Below are 18,009 nucleotides of genomic sequence, written 5' to 3'. Positions count from 1 at the left end.
GACTTTGAAGAGCACCACGAAGCTGCAGAGAAGCTTTAGCAATCTTTGGATGGGTGTCATACCTGATGGATTATCTGTGCTCTAGGGGAAGTCAGGCCCCTTAATCAAGAAATAAAATTCCTTATCAGCCTACATCCTGTTTGAGGCCCACTGGTCAAAGAATTTGGTTGTTTTCCAATAATTTCTGCTGGATATGTATTTTTGTAAGGAAGTCCTTTCAGCCTTGCTACAGAGAAATGAAAGACTTAATGGACCCAGTGCCTGAACTTGGGTTGCTCCAGAATACTGATTTATTTTCTTGAGAGAGGATTTTATCCTTTGCTGCCTTTGTCCCAAGAACATGATAAAAGTCTAGGATGTATTAATACTTCAGCACTTCTAAGTGCATGTTCTTCAGGTGGTGAAATTAATGAAGAAAAGCTATAAAAACCAGAATTTGCCTCTGTTGGATTGAAGTAACAGTGTCTTGTGTAGTTAAATTAATTATTTATGGTGACTATTGAGTACATTAGCCTCAAGGGAAAAATGTTTTTTCATTGAGATTGCAAGGCATTACTTGGATTTTTGAAAGTATTTTTCAACTTCTGTGTTGTTTGCAGGACTCCCAGGATATGCCCACCAGCTTTTACACAACCAAGTGGTTTTTCCAGTGTTTTCTTGATCGTGTGAGTATGTTTTTCTTTCTGTTGCTGTTTTTAATTGTGACTTGGGGCAGACTGTTTTCACAGCATTGCCTGATTCTGTCATTGCAGACTCCCTTTACATTAAGCCTCAGGATATGGGATATCTACATACTTGAAGGAGAGAGGATTCTCACTGCTATGTCTTACACAATTCTGAAACTGCACAGAAGTAAGAAAGAAATCTGTCAAACCTTTGAAACCTAAACAGAAGTTCAGCTAGTTTTGTTCTCATTTTGTGTAGTTTGACCTTAATATGTAAAAATCTTAGTTTCCCACATGCCTTATGCTGCTTCTGACAGATATTTTTCATTCCTTATGCACAGAAAGTTAAAAATCTCTGATTTATAATTGTGTGTGTATTGTGGGTTGATCTTGGCTGGATCCTGGTGCCCACCAAGCTGCTCTATCCCTCTCCTCTTTAGCAGGACTGGGGGAAGGAGAAAACAAGATGGACTTTTTTAGACACCAGGACAGCTGTGGGGAAAATTAACTCCATCTCACCTGGGCCCAATGCAGTGTGATTGTCAAACAGAAGTATTTATTAGAATAAGAAAGTTATTTGGAGCTGAAGTCAGTTGTATTACTGACTAAACAATGGGCAAAAGTGTGGTAGTTTCATGGTGTGGAAATGGCTTCTTTAGCCACAGGATTTAAATTAATCAAAAACACACAAAGATTCAAGTCTGTGCTACTAAATGCTGAAAATCTACCAGCAAAACCTCAGCAACAAGGGATCACCAGTCTGTGTCACTTTATACCATTGTTTGTCCAAGAATGTAATTAAATCCAGAAATTCCCTAGTCTGCCTGTGAACTTCTCCTTCATCTCTTGACTTTGGGTGAAGTAAAATCTGAGATTTTGAACAGAGCTGTCTAAAGCATCTATCCCTGGTTCCCCAAAGTGACTTGGCATCCTAAGTTTCAGGGACCCAAAAAGCTTTTGAAGGTGGATGGTGGCTTCTTAAGTAGATTTGAGCATTTTAAAAAATGATAATTTGTAGCTCAACTTTGAGACACTCCTCCTGTGGGACTTGGGCTTTCTGAGTGAAGTCACTTGACTCTGTGGAAATGCAGAGGTCTGTGTGGGGCCCACAGAATCAATGTTTTCATTTCCTTGCTAGTGTATCCTTCTTGAACTGTGGTGATGCTACCTCACTGTCTCACTGGGATGTTTTCATTAGTTTGTTCATAAACAACGTTGAAAAATGGAACAGGTTACCTTCTGCACTTTTTGCACTTGAGAAAGCTAAACATACAGAGACAAATCATTAGGCTTAACATTTTGTTTTCTCTTCTTTATTTTCAAATAAATATCTACTTGATTTTTTTTTTTATTCACCACTCTTTTAATGGGAAGACCTGAGGAAAAAGTCTCAGTGTGGATTTGCTTGCTTAGCAAGTACACAGCAACTTCCTCCATGATCAAACACTGAGAGAACCTTATGGCAGCAGAGGAGATGAGAGGGTTGGCAGAGAAGCTGGAAGAAGACAGATTCTGATTTGTTTTCCAATTTCTTGTCTACCCTCAAAAACATGGATGGTATATTTAGTCAGTGAGAGCATTTTTATTACAGCACCAAACCAGTTTTTTTAATGGTTTCCATATTGAAATTATGCATCTGAAACTTTTGATGATGTACAAATGATGTAAAAAAGAGACAGGTATGCAGTTACAGCCTTGCAATCCACATGGCCTTACTGTTGTGTAAAAAGGGAAACAAACAGAATCTGATAATTATAAAATGACTTGCAAAATATGACCTGAATTTTCAGAGAGCCTGAAGCAATGGTTCTGAAGTGTGAACTGCCATCATCAGTTCATTGGGAATGAATTCAGTTGTAAATGAGGGTGCTGTAAATAGGGATTTTTAAAATGTTTATCTGCTTTTCAGAGCTCCTAATAAGAGAGATGATGTCTGTTGTTTACATCCACAGCAGTGGTTGTAAGTTGAGGATGCAGGCTGACAAATAAAGGCCTGAAGCTGTTGGACATGATAAGGCTGAAGGAGGGTGACTTGTAGTTAGTTTTCTAAAAAACACCATCCTAAGTAAAGAATAATGTGTAGAAAGGATTTCCATGGTGACTTGCAAGTGAAATTTTAATGTATTTTTAGATCTCTAGTTGTAGAAATCTGTTATCTGCCTAATTAACAAGTGTTTTTCATTCTACTTTGAAAACAAAAGCACCTCATGACTAAAGTACATTTTTGAGTGTTCATTATCAAGATGTCTTAATGTATAATGTAATATTTTCTCCTTATATAGAGCATCTGATGAAATTACAAATGGAAGAGCTTGTAGAATTTCTGCAGGAGTCTTTAGCCAAGGATTTCTTCTATGAAGATGACTTTGTAATAGAGCAGCTCCAAAATTCTATGTCAGAATTGAAACGAGCAAAGCTGGATTTACCAGTTGCTGGTAAGAAACTTGCAAATATGCAGAGTTAGATATTTAGAGTTAATCACACATTGGTAATTTTTTAAATGTTAATTAAATGCTGTTGAAAACTGTGCAAATATTTTCATCTTCATCACTGCATAGATTTGGGGAGTTTTTATCCAAAAATATTTTACAGTGTAAAATCACCACTTTTCCTTTCATGGATATTCTTCTTCTTTTGGTGTTTTCTTTACTGTTTTTAAGGTAATGGCAAAGCACTGTGAAAAGTACCATGTTCTGGTAATTTTATTAACTTGAATTGATAAAACCTTTCAGATAGAGGATCAAATATCAAGGTTTCAAAGTGTCTGAAACACGCATTTTCAGAGAATCCAGACTGTTTTGTAGATTGATTAGATGTGGACCAAACTTCAGGTCAAGTAGCTTCTTCTGTTTGTCAAATCCAGATTTTTAATTTTTTGCAAGTGATAGACTTGCTGGGTGTTTAGTGGAATAGTTTTCATTATTTCTTTTTAGCCTTTGTGCCTTTTGGCTGCAGATGAGAGATGGTTGTTTCATGTGACCTTACTTATGAAATGTATAAGATCTCTTCAAGATTCTGTTCTTTTTTCTATCCCTATCTCCATAGTCTTTAATTAGAATTTTTCTTGGGATTACTCAAAGTCCTTTTACTTTATCCTTGCTAATTGTAGAAAAGTAAGTGAGAAAATGTTTTTTTTAAAAATTACAAACATGGCAGAATTTACCTTGAAGTAACTTTATTAAGTTGCTGTGGTTAGCTTTCAGAAGTTAGGAAGTGTCAGAATAAAGGTTGCCTGTGTAGCATTGTTGTGATAATTTGTTCTTTCATTAATGAACTTACTTTTTCTGTTTCTGTTGACATTATTTATTGCATGTAGTATTGGGCTGTGTCAGAACTCCTCATCACAGGTAAATACCTGTTTTACCTGATTCTTCAGATCTGTTCCTATGGAGTATAAACACTTCCTGTGTATTTGTTTCTTATTTTGCTTCTTCTCAGAGTTCCCATTTCTCTTGCTCCCTTTTCCTTTGTTTTTCCCTGTTCCTGAATTTCTGTGTCCAGCAGAATTTCTTCCACCCACAACAGGTCTAAGTTTACTTTCTGCCCTTTATCTGTTCCTTCCCCTTTCTCACCACAGCATTCCTATTCTACCATCTTTCCATCCTTTTTCCCCAAGATGAGTTTCAGTTTTGACTTTCTCTTCAGAACAAGTTGTTCTCTCTCCCTACACTTCAGCCAGGTGCTGTCTCAGGTGTCTTGTGCAGTGGGTGACAAATCTGAGCAGCTGTGTCCTTTCAGCATCAGTGCCACACCACCATGTTACAAGGAGATAGGTCACAGGAGTCCTGTCTGTTCAGTCCTAAATACAGAGTTCTCCATGGTTATGTTTGGACAGTGAGGGGGTTATCCCAACAGCTTCACTTGTCTGTAGACACAGAGATTTTTTTAATGGATGTGGTAAAGTAAATTTCATCAGTGAAAAATTCCACTTGAAACTGGTAGGGGAAGAATTGGGAAAGATTTTTGTAGCTTGCTACTTGATGGAAGTAGTGTATCTTCCAGCCTAGAAAATCACATGCATGTAAGTCATGTTGAGATTTTCTGTGGAAAATAGAGAATTTACTGGAAATTTTCTTGATGCAGAAGGCAGAAAGTCTGTTCCTAACTTCTTTGTTTTAAGGCCTTTGTTTTGGTAGAACATAAAATGTCTTCTTGTGAAAGTTTGTTTGAGAATACTCTGGATTTTAATAGACAATTCAAGGAGGATTTAGGTGAGATAAGAGTCACCCACATTGTGACAGAAAATGTGAGAGTCACTGAGTCTTCTTGTGGATACCAACAGCAAGGAATGGTGACTGTGTCTTCTTCCTGAGACACTTTGGCAGTGGGATGCAGGTGTTTGATTTCACACCATGCACACTTAGGTCTAACCTCTGACAGAGTGAGTTGAGAGCATGCTAACTGTTTTGGGCCACATTGGGTCTTAATTTTGGAGCTAAAATCAGTAACAAAATGTCTTTTGTGTGTTGTTTTTTTTTTTTTTTCCCTGAACTTGAATGAGAAGGTTTAATTTTAAAACAGGAAGAGCAAAGCCAAAGTGAAGTGTATTTTGGTGCTGGAATTGAGCTTTTTCCTTTTTGATTTCAGATTAACCTGGGCAAGCCTTTCTGTGTGGTATGTTTTTGCTAGGGGTAGAAGGGAACATTGTTTAACCTTTCACAAACTAAAAATAAGATGCCTTCCTAATCCTTGGGAATCTAGCTGATTTCTCTGCTCTTATGACTTGAGTGAGGCTGCCTCATTTGTTCTTGGTATGAATTTCATAAGCCTTTGGTTTTATTTTTAAAAGTTTTCTCCACTCTCCTAATTTTGGTTTTATTGATCACTGTCTTCAAGCAGTATTCTTTTTCAGGTTTTGAACATTCTCTAGACATTCAGCTTTGCTCATGTGTTGTGATAGGATACCAGGTGCCCTCCTCAGCTGGGCAGAGGAGAGAAAACAAAACAAGATTTCTGGATCAATAGAAGGACAGGGAGAGATCACTCAGCAGTTGCTATCATGGGGAGAACAGACTTGACTTGAGGAAATTAACTGAATTCATTATCAATTAAATCAGAGCAGGATAGTGAGAAATAAAACCTTAATAAAAACCTTTTCCCGCTCTTCCCTTCTTTGTGGGTTCATTTTCACTCCCATTTTTTTTTCCACCTCCTCCTTCCCAGGGGGCAGGGAATGAGGGCTGTGGTCGGCTCATCATACATTGTTTCTGCTGCTTATTCCTCCCAAGCTGAGGAGTGCTCACACTCTTCCCTTTTCCCAGGGTGGGGTCCCTCCCACAGGCTGCCAAAATCTGGCCATGGAACCTCCATGCACATCTGTCTGGCTCTGCTCTCTTTACTACCTTGAATTTCACTGTTTTTCTTCTAGTTTCATCTAAAACATATGAAACTATTAGAGGTGATACAGCCACAAAAAATACCAGCCTGCTCATTTAAGTATTCACTGCAGCCTGAGAAAATAATGTTTATTTTAGTTTTCTCATCTGAAATCAAAGCACTACTTCCTATCTTGTACTTTTTCTTTTTTTTCACTGAGCAAAAATTACACCTTTAAGAGCTAAAGTAAAAATGCATGTTAGGATCAAGAAAAAAAAAATCTTCATCTTGCAGTTGCATCAGTATCAGTCATCCAGGAATAGCAGTGAGCTAATTAAGCTCAGTGGAATTTTCCATCTGGCATCCTTTGTTAGGCTGTATAGATTTTCCTGCCCTAGTAGGGTAAGCTGCAGTAGGATATTAAAAGAGGTAATAACTTTTGTGTTACTTTAAAGTGGATGTCTATTTATGTCTGATGTAGCTTTCTCTCTGGCTCACTTCCTCCATGGCTTCTCTCCCTGAATTAAGGAGCTCCTTGTTCCCTTCAGAGCACAGAAGGAAGGGACTTGTTTAATATTTTCTCACTGACAAGGCCCGTAAAATGCTCAGCCAGAAGAGATGTGTGTTCAGGATATCTTGCTAATTTTGGTGTCAGTGATTGGCACTGTTTTTAGGGCTGTTATGCATAAAGAAGGCCAAGGATTTTTCTTCCTTTCTGTGCTGATTTCTAATTTTGTGCTGACCAGTGTAGGGTAGCCCACAGCAACTCCAGCCTGCAGAGGGTGGTTTGGAACTCTGTTGCTGTTCCTACACCCCAAGGTGAGCATCCCTCTATTCCCATGGAGACAGGGGGCTGTGTGCTAAGCACGCCTCTGACTGGAGAGCTGTGGGTTTTGAGACCTTGGAGAAGGGAGGCTGGGGCAGCTGGACATAAAAACTGTCCTTGAAGGTACTTCCCTGACACAGCCTCAAAAAGAAAAAAAAGGCATTTGATATTTTCTGGATTGCCTGGAACATGGTGAAGGATGTCCATACCATGGCTGATTCTTGAAGAACACTCACACCTAAATCTGTGACTTTACATATTCTCCTGGAGTCAGATCCAATGTAAATTCAACCATCTCTTCCTTAATTCAAGGGTGATATTAAGACCATAATGAGAAAAATTTTCTTGGTATACACCATTGATTCCCAAAATTCCTTGATGCAAATTCTTCCCTTGTCTGTTATTTAAAACAGCAGCTAAATTCTATAAATGCTCACAAGATATGGATAGAATTTCTAGCTTTGCTGTAATTTTTTCCTGTAGGACTACATGAATAATGCAATGCTCAATAAACAATATTTATATATGGATAGATTTTTATAGTGTCTGACTTTAATAAACAGAAGTGTTTAACAGTGAGAGTTCCATATTAAAAATATGTTGCTGAAAATAGTTTATTAATCTAGTGTTTTGTAAACAAGACAGCCAAGCCCATTTTCAGGGTGTGAAACCCTTCAGGTCTGTTCTTGAGATAGTTTCTCACCTGTTTTTTAATATAAGGGTCCTGAAAAGGGTGGGCAGGGGCTCCTGGGTTGGTTTTTTATGACTGAAAGTTTAATAGACTTTGCAGCAGCTGAAGGCATTAAATCAAAGACAAAGGTCTTGTACCTTAATTTTAAAACAATATTGGCAAATTTGGAATCTGCCAGTGTCCTTGTGATTAACACCAGCTTTAAATGCAGTTCTTCTAGTTTTCCCAATCTTTTCTGTATTTGAGGAAAACCAGCAAAGTTCGAATCTTGCATTTGCCATAAATTTTTATATTTATATTTGAAGTTATTAAATTTATTATCAGTATATTTTATTCAATGATCTATTTTACACAGTCATCAGTGATAGTGCAGAAATGTATACTACCTCAGTAATCTATTAGATAATGTCTGTTCTCTCCTGTTAATGAGCCTTCTGGCAGCCAAAGCAGTAGAAATACGTAAATCAGCTTGACTTTCCTGTTTCTGATGGTGTCTTTCTTTTGGTTGTGTTTTGTTTCAGAGGAATTTTGGATTTTTCTCTTGTACTTCAAGAATACACAAGTAGCTATTTCAGACAATGCACTTCATGCTTTAATAAACTAAACTATTTTTCTTTTGCCTTGTTTCTTGTGTGATGCAACTACTTTACAATACTATGAACTAAAATAATATGTGCAGTTATACTAATACAGTTAGTATATATCCTTAGCAGCTCTAGACTTTGGCTTTGCATCATTTAAAAATCTTTACTGTTTAAAATTTGCATGATCTTTAAACACATGATCCAGATAGTTGTGTTGGTCACTGTTCACATTGCTGTTTAAAACTGACTTTTCAAGGAAGTATATTTTCTGGAAGAAATGTGAAATTAGGAATGTGAAGCAGTGGTTAATTTTAGAAATTTCTTTTTTGCAAGGGCACTTACAGATGTGCAGCTGATCACCTGTATCTTTTGGCTAATAACCAAACCTGTTAAGATTTCTGTTGTTTATCTGAATGCAGATGTTTATAAAATAAGTTTTCCTTACTGTCAGTACCATAAAAGTGACACAGCTGCAAGAGAGGCACACAGTGCTTTTAGTTCTCCCTTCAAGCTGTCCAGTATTATTTCATTTAGCAGCTTCTTTGCCTATGATGGCATATAAAGGAAGGAGGAGCAGAGGTTGACTTTCAGACAGCAGCTACAGCTTCTAGTGCAGGTGCTCAAGTTTCTTTAAAATTCTCTTGGTCTTGTAAACTGAAGGAGATGGGATGTCACTGGTCGAAAATAAACACAAAATTTCAAGTTGTCATTTTAAGAGGGTTTTTTTTATGACCATTACTATCCTTGAAAATTGTGTTAGAACAGTCAAAGTGCATGTATTCTGGTGCTGAAATTAAGGACCAGACTGTTATTCACCGGAGAGAGCACTTAAAGCACTTTACTCCAATTATATGTCTGCTGCTCGATGCACGAGGCTGTTAGTGCCTCCTGAAGCAATTATCTGTAAAAGTCTTGTAGTGCAGATCGACTTCCACTGGGTGGTGGCCAAGGCTTGTTTGAGCAGGAGGAAGTAAAGAGGGGCAAACTTTCTTTAATATGGCTTGTCTTTCTTATCTTTTGGGGAACAGTCAGTTCTGCTCATATTTGTTTTGCTCCTTTTCGTGTCAGGGAATATATTTGCCAACAACAAACAAGCACCTGATTGTTCTTGTTTTGCTTAAGTTGTCTCCCTTTACTTCCATTGCTCTCCTTCCTCGCCCATTTTTCACCATATTTCCTTTGTTGTTTGCTTATTTTATGCTATATTGCATAGAAGACAACTAAATCACTACCTTTCTTTTAAAGGAAAAATAGAAAATCTATAGTTCCTGCTCTGTAAACTCTACAAGCTGTTATAGTGCTTATTTTTGGGAAAAGCCAGTAACTAAACTGTCTAGAAATCTACTCTGTTGAAGGAAGGAAGGAGAGAAGGATGAAAGTAGATACATCCATATCTCACAGGAATACTGGCAACTTGGGAAAAATCTCATTGCCCAGATTGCTTCAGGGGACAAAGGGACATTTTGATTATTGTACAGGTCAGAACAGTCACAGCCGAACTAGACAGGTTTTTCTTAACTTCTGGTTTTAAAATGCTTTCAATTCTTATATGTAAACATCACAGATTGTATAGTAAAGCCCTTGTCCCAACAGTACTTCTTACAGAATTTGGCAGTTTCTCCATTTCTCAGTCAGACAGATATGTCCAGACAGTGAATTAACTCAGGTCTTGGATCAGCAACACAAACAGATACTCAATTGGATTTCCTTTAAAACATCCAACTAAAATTTCTTCCTGCTCAACTCGGAGGAGTTTGAACAGTGAGTGTAGCTGAAGTACTACAGGAGATGGTTGAGAGCTGTGTGTGAGGCTTTAGGCAGATTTGGAGTGGAAAAATGTTAGATAAAAGAAATGGGGCTTGAAGGAATTGGTGCTTTTGCATGCTTGTCTGGCGAGCTGTTTGTGTACCTCTTCAGGTAGAGATGTTTGTTGTGACTTGGTTTCTTTTGTTTGCTTTTGCATTATGGTTTTTTTATCCTCAGCTTTTTGCTTTTATTACCTTTTTTTTTTTCTTTCTTGCTAGCATGCAGCATCATGGGTTTCTTGCTGTTCTTGCTGATAGTGGACTGCTTAAAGCATTCCCAAACACAGTTGGCATGCTCTTTGTGCATTTGGAGAGTGTCCCATTGTAGTCATGTGCATGGTAGTAATTTGGTTATCCTCTGCTTGTTTATTTTGTGAATTTTTTTGGTTTCAGGAGTTTTTGTTTGTCTGTTTGTTTGTTTTTAAATTCTTGTTTCACTGGAAGTGGCAACTCTGTGTGTGTATAGGTATTTATGTATGATCTGTACACTTCAGTTAGAATTAAGTAGCCATTTTGCAGTTTCAAAAAATTTCCTTTAGATGGTGACTGGTTTGCAAGATGTCTTTTTGCTGCAACATCATAGATCTTTACACAATTCCTTTCCTCTCAGCTTTTTATGGCTGGAGTGATCAGTGCTGGAGCACCTTTGAACCAGAGCAAGCTCAGTTCTGGTAGCCTTGATTTGGTACCTCCAGCAGTGTGGCCTTGCTTAGTTCCACAGGCAGATATGGGTGACTGAGCAACCAGTGCCCCTTGTTGGCATCCAAGGTCAAGTGAAACCAAGTTGTGCAAGTCCTGTGGCTGAGGTTTAACCTGTATTTCTTCTTTTCCCCACTGAGCCTTTTTCCATTGTTCTGTATTTTGTTTTCTCTGACAGCACTGAGCTCTGGTGTTACCAGCCTATAAACAGGATTGTGCTGTTAAAATGCAGAGGTTTTCTTCTAAATGAATTATTCTCTTGCAACATTTTCCTTGTTACTCAGGATGTGAATTAATGTTGAATTCTAACAATTTCACTACAGACATGGCAAGATTTCTCTGATAGTCATGTTACAGATGTGATTGATGTTACAGGATACATCATCTAGACCATGCAGCCCACATCTGTCTGGCTGTAGAGTGTTCCTTTACCCTGAAATGAGAAGGAAAGGTGACACAAAGCAGCCTCGATAGAATTCAATAAAAATGCCTGCAGTATTCTCACTTGGGTTTATTAGAGCTTAATGGTAATTAGGAAACCTTAAGTGTGTGAAATTAAAAACCAGAACCTCACACAAGCCCCACCTTTATAGTGCAACCTGGTATATTTAAAGGATCTCCTGTTGCTCTGTAGACATTTCTTAGAGTAAAAGCTGGGAGAAAATAAATCAGTTCATGCTTTTGATGACCCTGGGCAAATGAAGGAAGCATTGCAGCTACCAGCTACTGGTCTTCAGTTTTTTTTTATATATGACTAGAATATTTTAACCCAAAGTGTGGAATAAAGTAAGCACTTTTTCTAAAGCATATCTTCTATACAAGGACAGAAATTAAATAATTAGCAATGCTGCAGAGCCATTTTCTTGTGCTATTCCATAACTACTTTGGATCTCCTGGAGGCTGTAAATGGATCAGCAACCCATAAAGATTAGTTCTGTATGATTTAGATGCAGGTTTTTTGTATGTATTTTGTATGTACCAAAGTATTGTTTCTTAATGCAGATTTTATGCTATTTTCACATTCAAGATTAGTAAGACTGAAAGCACTGCAATCTATGGTTTAAGTAGCAGGAATATTTATTATGTACAGAATTCACTTTTATTTAGGAGACAAGATCTTCAGCTCTGCCTAATAGTGTATTTGAAGATGCAGATGGAATTAAATGATGGAACAAATGCCTCTTGCCAAACAGAAGCAAGTTCAGAAAGTGAATTCCTATTCATAAAGACTAAAGGAAATTTTGGAGAGGCTGTTGCAGCAGTCAGTGTATTGCAGAGCAGTTAAATCACCTCTTTTACAGCATCCATGCAGCTCCTTCATTTGTGCCCTCATCTGTTCTTCCAGTGGAGCAACACTCCTTTGCTGGGGGGTGCAGGTCTGAGAGTCCTGTGCTAGATTTTATTTGGGAATAGTGGGGGCCCATATGGAAAATGATCAAACATCAGACTTGGAATTCCATGAGCCACTCACTGGAGCCTAGTGCTGAGGCCTGGCCCCACCATGTTTGCTGTATGTGAAGTGAAGTTTCTGAAGTTATTTCTGAAGCAAAGGGTAGGTTTTAGGTTTCCATATGACCTTTGGCCCTTACAAAGAAAAATCAGGAAAACACTAGTTTAATTGTTTGGCAAATCTAGGCTGTTTCTGTTAAGTGGATTTATTTAGTTATCTTCTTGTGATGGCACCATTGTGTTCTCTGCTGTCCTTCTGCAATGGCCTGGCTGGCTCAAACTCAGAGGCTCAAAGTCAGAGTTTTCCTTTTGTTTATATAGCAACTGATCCGTGCTGGTAGTTTGTTACACTGTTATAACAAATAACAGTCACCTTGGCTGCTGGCTTTCCTCAGTGTGTCTGTATCAGGAACCACTCATCAAAGATTGAGCTGCTGCTCATGCCTGTGTAAATGAACATAGCTCACTTGTAACTACAGCCCCTGCCAGGGAGAGACAGTTGTGTGTATTCACTCCTGTGAACCCTTATAGACAAACAAAAAGAACTTCAATTACAAATAGCTGGAAAGCGAGGTGCTAACTCTCTGATCTCTGATGGAAGAGATTCTACAGTCCTTGCTTTAGGAAGAAGCAGGGATTGGACACAATTATTTTACCAACAGCCATTTTATATAATTTATTTTGCATAGCATTTAAGCAAGGGTAGCCATTTCTTTTTTCCTCCTTACAACAAAGCTTCTGTTTCTAAATAGATACACAGTGAATAGGACCTGTTTGGTAATGCTGACTTTAAAACTTTTGTGTTTTTTCTTTTTTTAAAGATGAACATCAAATGAATTAAATCTAGATGAATACATTTAATGAGAAGTGCATGACCTTTTCTTCTTGTAATGGGAAAGTAATGGATTACACAATTAAATAAGTTATATGCAAGTAGATATGATAAAATACTTGTGTTGTGATTATGGAGGGCGTTGACTGCTAAGGAGAAGGATTGCAGTAGAAAATTTGATGTGAATTGTTCTGTGAGCAGCATTGAGCCATGATACACTTCTTCATTGTTTCTGTATGTCACTGTGGGTTGCTCTGAGTCCCCACATTGTTGATGCTTACCACAGGCTGTTGCAGTGTGTTGAGCTCCAGTCTGAGAGAACTTTCCATTCATGTCCTTGTTCTGTAAATGATGTCCTTGTGTCCTGCAAAACCCACCCATGGAACACTCAATTGAAACCATGACGTAGCCAGGATTGGTGTCAGCTGCTGCAGTTGTTCTGTATTGATAAAAAGCTGAACTGAAAAAAAGATTCTGTGTATAGAGCCTTTTACTGGAGGTTTTTCATACTGAGGGGGAAATTTCTAGGCAGGAAAAGGTTTAGGGGTAACAAAGTCTTAATTGTGTAGATGTTAATGAGGAGCTTCACCCAAAAACTGAAGTGAGAGACAGTTCAAAGATGTCATCTGGGAACTTTGTGAGGGAGGAGCATGAGGTGTGGCTTGCTAGAGGTGAACATTAAAGGATGAATGAATGGAAAACAATCAAATGGGAGAGTGATGTTGGGAAGGATTTTTAAGGTGGACAAAGTAGTTTGCTTAATGTAACAATGTGAGGAGGTTCCATACAGAGTAGGTACTGTAACCAACATGCCATCTAGGAAAATGGGTTTTTTTCAGCAATGTCATGATAGAGTAAAAGGTTGGTGAGATTGCATCAGCTGTAGGAAGGAATAACTTCCTACAGGTTAGGATGGGTTGGATCCTACAGGAAGGTTGGGATGAGAGGCTGAAGAAAATCTGTGTTTGATGTCAGTGTACAGAAGAACCTTTGAGGTGTTCAGCAGAATGGTGACCCAGAGGGAGGCCCAGTTAATTTCTAGGTATTTGTGCTTGCATGACAAACAGATCAAAGAAGGTTTCTGCACAAATGTGAATTTATGTTATTCCTGTTCTTGTTTTAGGTAAAGAAGATGAATTTCCAAAGAAGCCATTGGGGCAGATTCCATCAGGACCTCTGCCCTCTGTGCTTAACTCCACTCCAATTCTTAATGGACAGAACAGTACTGGTACACAAGCAGCAAGACAAAGGACAGAGAGAAGACCATCCACAGAAGAAGAATCAGAAAGTTCACCAAACAACCGAAAAAGAATTAATTCTGTGGAAAAGAAACCTTCCTTAAAACTGCAAAAGATTCGACCTGTAGAGACACAAAACAGTTTGCCTAAGAATGAGGTGGATACCAGAAAAAAGCCTCAGCCAGCAGAGCAAGACAACTCAAGTCTATACAATAATGCAGCTGCTAATCAGAATTCTAATGCTACTTCCAACACAAGAAGGGAATTTGTACCTAAGTGGAATAAACCGTCTGATATCAAAATAATGGAAAAGACAATGAAGCTCACTGCAGAGGTGAAAGGGAGGCCAATAAACCATTCTGGTTTGGGCCCACCACCAAGTCCTGGAGAAAAGCAGTCTTTGAATGTAAAGCAAAAGGTGAGGGTTTTGGATGCTGATGAAGGTAAGCGAGGGTCTAATGCATCTCAGTACGACAATGTTTCAGAGGATGAAACTGAGAACGAGAATGTTGTTGAAGAGATGCTTGAGAGAGCTCATCCACAAAGTCCTAGGCACGTAGCATTTTCTAATAGCCCAAGAAAGCAAATGGAAAAAACACCAGCTCCATTAAAAATACCCAATAATTACACCTTCACTTCACAAACCAGATCTCCAAAATATGCATCTCAGTCTGACGGTCCATCTCATGGACTGAATGTAAAGCAGCCACTGCCAGGTTATAATAATCCCTCTACTTACTATGGGAATTCTCCAAAGCATGTTTCCAGTATGGGCAATGCAAGTTCTGCACCTCTGCATTACCACGGGAATCGACCCAGCCCCTCTGGAAGGCCGTACGCTCCTTTTAAGTCAGTAGATTATTCCCCAAATAAACTGCCAATGAATTCCTATCCTGCCAGTCGCCAAAATGCTCTTCCAGCAGGCCCTGCTCAGACAGAAGTCGCTCCTGTTGATGCATACACCAGCAACTCGAGGTCCTCCCCAGGTGTCAAGTTCATAATCCCTCCAGCAGATTATTTACCAGAGGAGAGAATGTGGCCGGACGCCGCCTACACCTGCAAACACGAACCCTACAGGCAGCCCTGGAGCCAAGACCTTAACAAAGGCCACTTGGATCATTTCCAGAAATACCAGCATTTTCAGCCAACACATTTACATGAGCACAGTTTTCCTGCTGTTCCTGTGGATAGTGCAGTGAGATACAGGACTTCCCCAGCCTTGGAAGAGAATGGTTCCCCACAGTACCAATATGCAAGCCCGTCAGCTCCAGCCCAACACTATCGGAACAGAACTGATGGATTGTCCGTGCATCTGACTGTGCATGAGTCTGTGCATGAGTCTGTGCTTCTCTGAGAATCTGGCTGTGCTTAGTAAAATGGCAAGAACCAAAACCAGTTGAACAGTACTGTGTTAGTAGTAGTCCTCCTCAGTTCTCTGAAATGTGGATGGTTCGTGTGAGTTCAAAAATAACAACACTTTTTCAGAGATGTTTCAGACTTTGTTTGAAAGCTGGTGGAGTTCTTGGACTTGCATGGAAGCTACTGGAAGTGATCTAATGCACGTAGACATAGCAATAAGCTCATATCCATCACGTGGTTCATGCTGTCGTCGCTCCTTACATTTTAAATAACTCGTGTTACAATCCTGCCTAAAACCTGTAACACACTGAAAAGTTTTGACTGACATTATTAATGCACTGTACAGATGTGTGCGTGTGTGTGCCTGTGTGAGTGTGCACTTACAGTACACAAACTCATATGGAAAAGAGCTAAAGAGTTTAAATTTAAATGCATTTAACTTTGGGCAAAGCTTGTGAAGTACTTTTATTTCATATTAATTTTTCTTTGTAATTTATTTGAGAAGCCATTCATTTTGAATGGGAATTTCTGTCATTTTTATACAGCTGCCTCAGCATCCCAGTATCTGTTCCGGGCAGGAGAGATGCTTTGGGATTATTAATTTAATCATATGTGAGAGTTAATTTCCTCTCCTTTGACTACTGTTTGTCATTTTCCTCAGCAGGAAGGAACAGGCAGGAAAAAGCAGATAGCCAAAAATGTCTCTTTAATCTGGCTAAGAAATGGTGCTTAAATTCAGGGCAGTGTTTAGGGGTTTTTTAAGCGCATCAAAAATGGAGAATTTGTACCTTCTCACCCAAATCTACCTTCAGAATGTCGTTCTATATGCAAAAGACTGGAGCACAGTGAGACTAATGCCAGATACAGAAATGGTGCTGCACCCTTCACTTTTTGCCGTGCTGTGCTGTCGGACTCAAACTGGTTGCAGGGCCAAATCTCACAGGTATCAGAGGATTGCACAGCTCCTTGACACCTCTGTGAAGTGCACGCAGGAGTTTGAGCTTTGCTCCAAGCTTGACATTCCCTGAGCTGTGTGAGTATGCAGTGTCCCTTGTTGAGTGGATTTTGTTGTGTTTTGCCCTTTTTCCCCCCACATTGCTGGTGGGTTCCTGTCTGTGGTGGGGCGTGTGCTGCCGTGCTGTCGGGCTCACACTGCACGGTGTTCTACACTAAAACGACCCTGACCTGTTAACAGGAACCTTAAACTCCTGCTGATGTAAGTAATTCTTTTAGTCTTTGCAGTTTTTTCTACTTTGTGTTTTCCTTTCTGTTTTGACTGTGAATTGGGGGTGGAATTAAAAGCAGGTGAAGTGGCACATGGAGGATGGAGTCCTGCAGGATGCACTGACCTCTCCCCGGGAGCTGAGGCAGAGGAGGGTCTCACCAGGAGAGGTCCTTGGAGTGCTGAACAGAGAGATTTCTCTAATACTGAAATACTAAACATTGGTATCAACACCAGTTTGGAAGGTTGTCCTGTTCCCTTTTGTTTTGTAAGGTTTGTTAACTGAAGACATAGAAATGGATATTTTTTTCCTTTAAAGAATGAGCTTTAGTGCCTATTATTGCTGCAGGTTGGCTCTGTAAGTTTTAAGGTACAGAAGTAAAACAATTTTTACAAATGGAAGTAACATTTATTTAGTATGTTTCAAAACATTTTTTTTTGTGTATATAACGTGTCTGATGTAATTTTTAATAACTGGGCAATTTTATATTTTAAAAATTGCAAACTGCAGCGAAGTAACTGTAGCCAAGCACTACACTGAAATCCTAAACTTAAATTGTGAAGATAAATATGACTTGGGCTTACTTTAGTTCTGATTGCTTACAGCAGCTTAGAAATGTATGTATATAATACCGTGGCTAAGTGTAATAATCTCAGTGTTTAATGATGGTTCTGTAATTCATAACAAAGCTGTACAATTTATTTGTGCAAACAACTTGAGGCTCCAAAATATGTATCAGCATTAGTAAATACTGTAGATTTTTATATATAAAATATATACACACTATTTTCTTATTTCATCCGCAACAGTTTTATAACTGTGTACCCTATTTTGATGTGACTGTATTTTTAACATGTTAAAATAATAATAATTAAGCTTATGTTGTTTTGTCTTTCTTCTCAATTATTTTGTTAGCTCCAAACTGGACTTTAGCTATTCTCAGCACAAATAATTGCTTTTCATAAATGAATCATGAGTATATATATGATGTATCCTATTTAATTTGTACATGTTTATTTTTAGACTAAGCAATGTGGATAAAATCTATCTAGTGCTTTTGCATTATTGCAGAAGTGGCAAGGTTATTGATTATAGTTTATTACACAGGCTAAACCTTAGCCTGTCATTTGCAAAAACTAGGAGCATAAAGTGTGATCATTATTTTCTGGTTTTGTTCTAATAATCTCACCCAATACCAGTTTAAAAGAGAATTGTTGGCATAAGGAATTTGCAAAGTTGCATTGATCAAAGTGCAAAATAATAGTCTGACTGTGGCTTCTGTCTCTCACATGTTTGGAGGTCGCTATTGAGTTGGTTTTTTT

The 18,009-nt window shown here is 38.6% G+C and overlaps 1 protein-coding gene across 3 annotated transcripts in view; it reads left to right on the top strand.

Moving 5' to 3' along the window:
• The window catches only part of USP6NL (USP6 N-terminal like), a 111,911-nt gene extending 94,388 nt beyond the window's left edge, over positions 1–17,523 (top strand). For all 3 annotated transcript variants that reach the window (XM_084206286.1, XM_084206287.1, XM_084206285.1), the window contains 4 exons: positions 600–665; positions 753–852; positions 2,948–3,100; positions 13,991–17,523. In XM_084206286.1, coding sequence (XP_084062412.1) covers positions 600–665; positions 753–852; positions 2,948–3,100; positions 13,991–15,459 — 1,788 coding nt within the window. In that variant the 3' untranslated portion in view covers positions 15,460–17,523. The remainder of the gene's footprint in view (positions 1–599; positions 666–752; positions 853–2,947; positions 3,101–13,990) is intronic.
• The last annotated feature ends 486 nt before the right edge of the window (positions 17,524–18,009 follow it).

This window comes from Fringilla coelebs, assembly GCF_963513975.1.
Source record: "Fringilla coelebs genome assembly, chromosome: 5".
NCBI classification, from domain to species: Eukaryota; Metazoa; Chordata; class Aves; order Passeriformes; family Fringillidae; genus Fringilla; species Fringilla coelebs.
The sequence above is the reverse complement of the archived record's forward strand: the minus strand, read 5'-3'. Positions and strand labels throughout refer to the sequence as shown.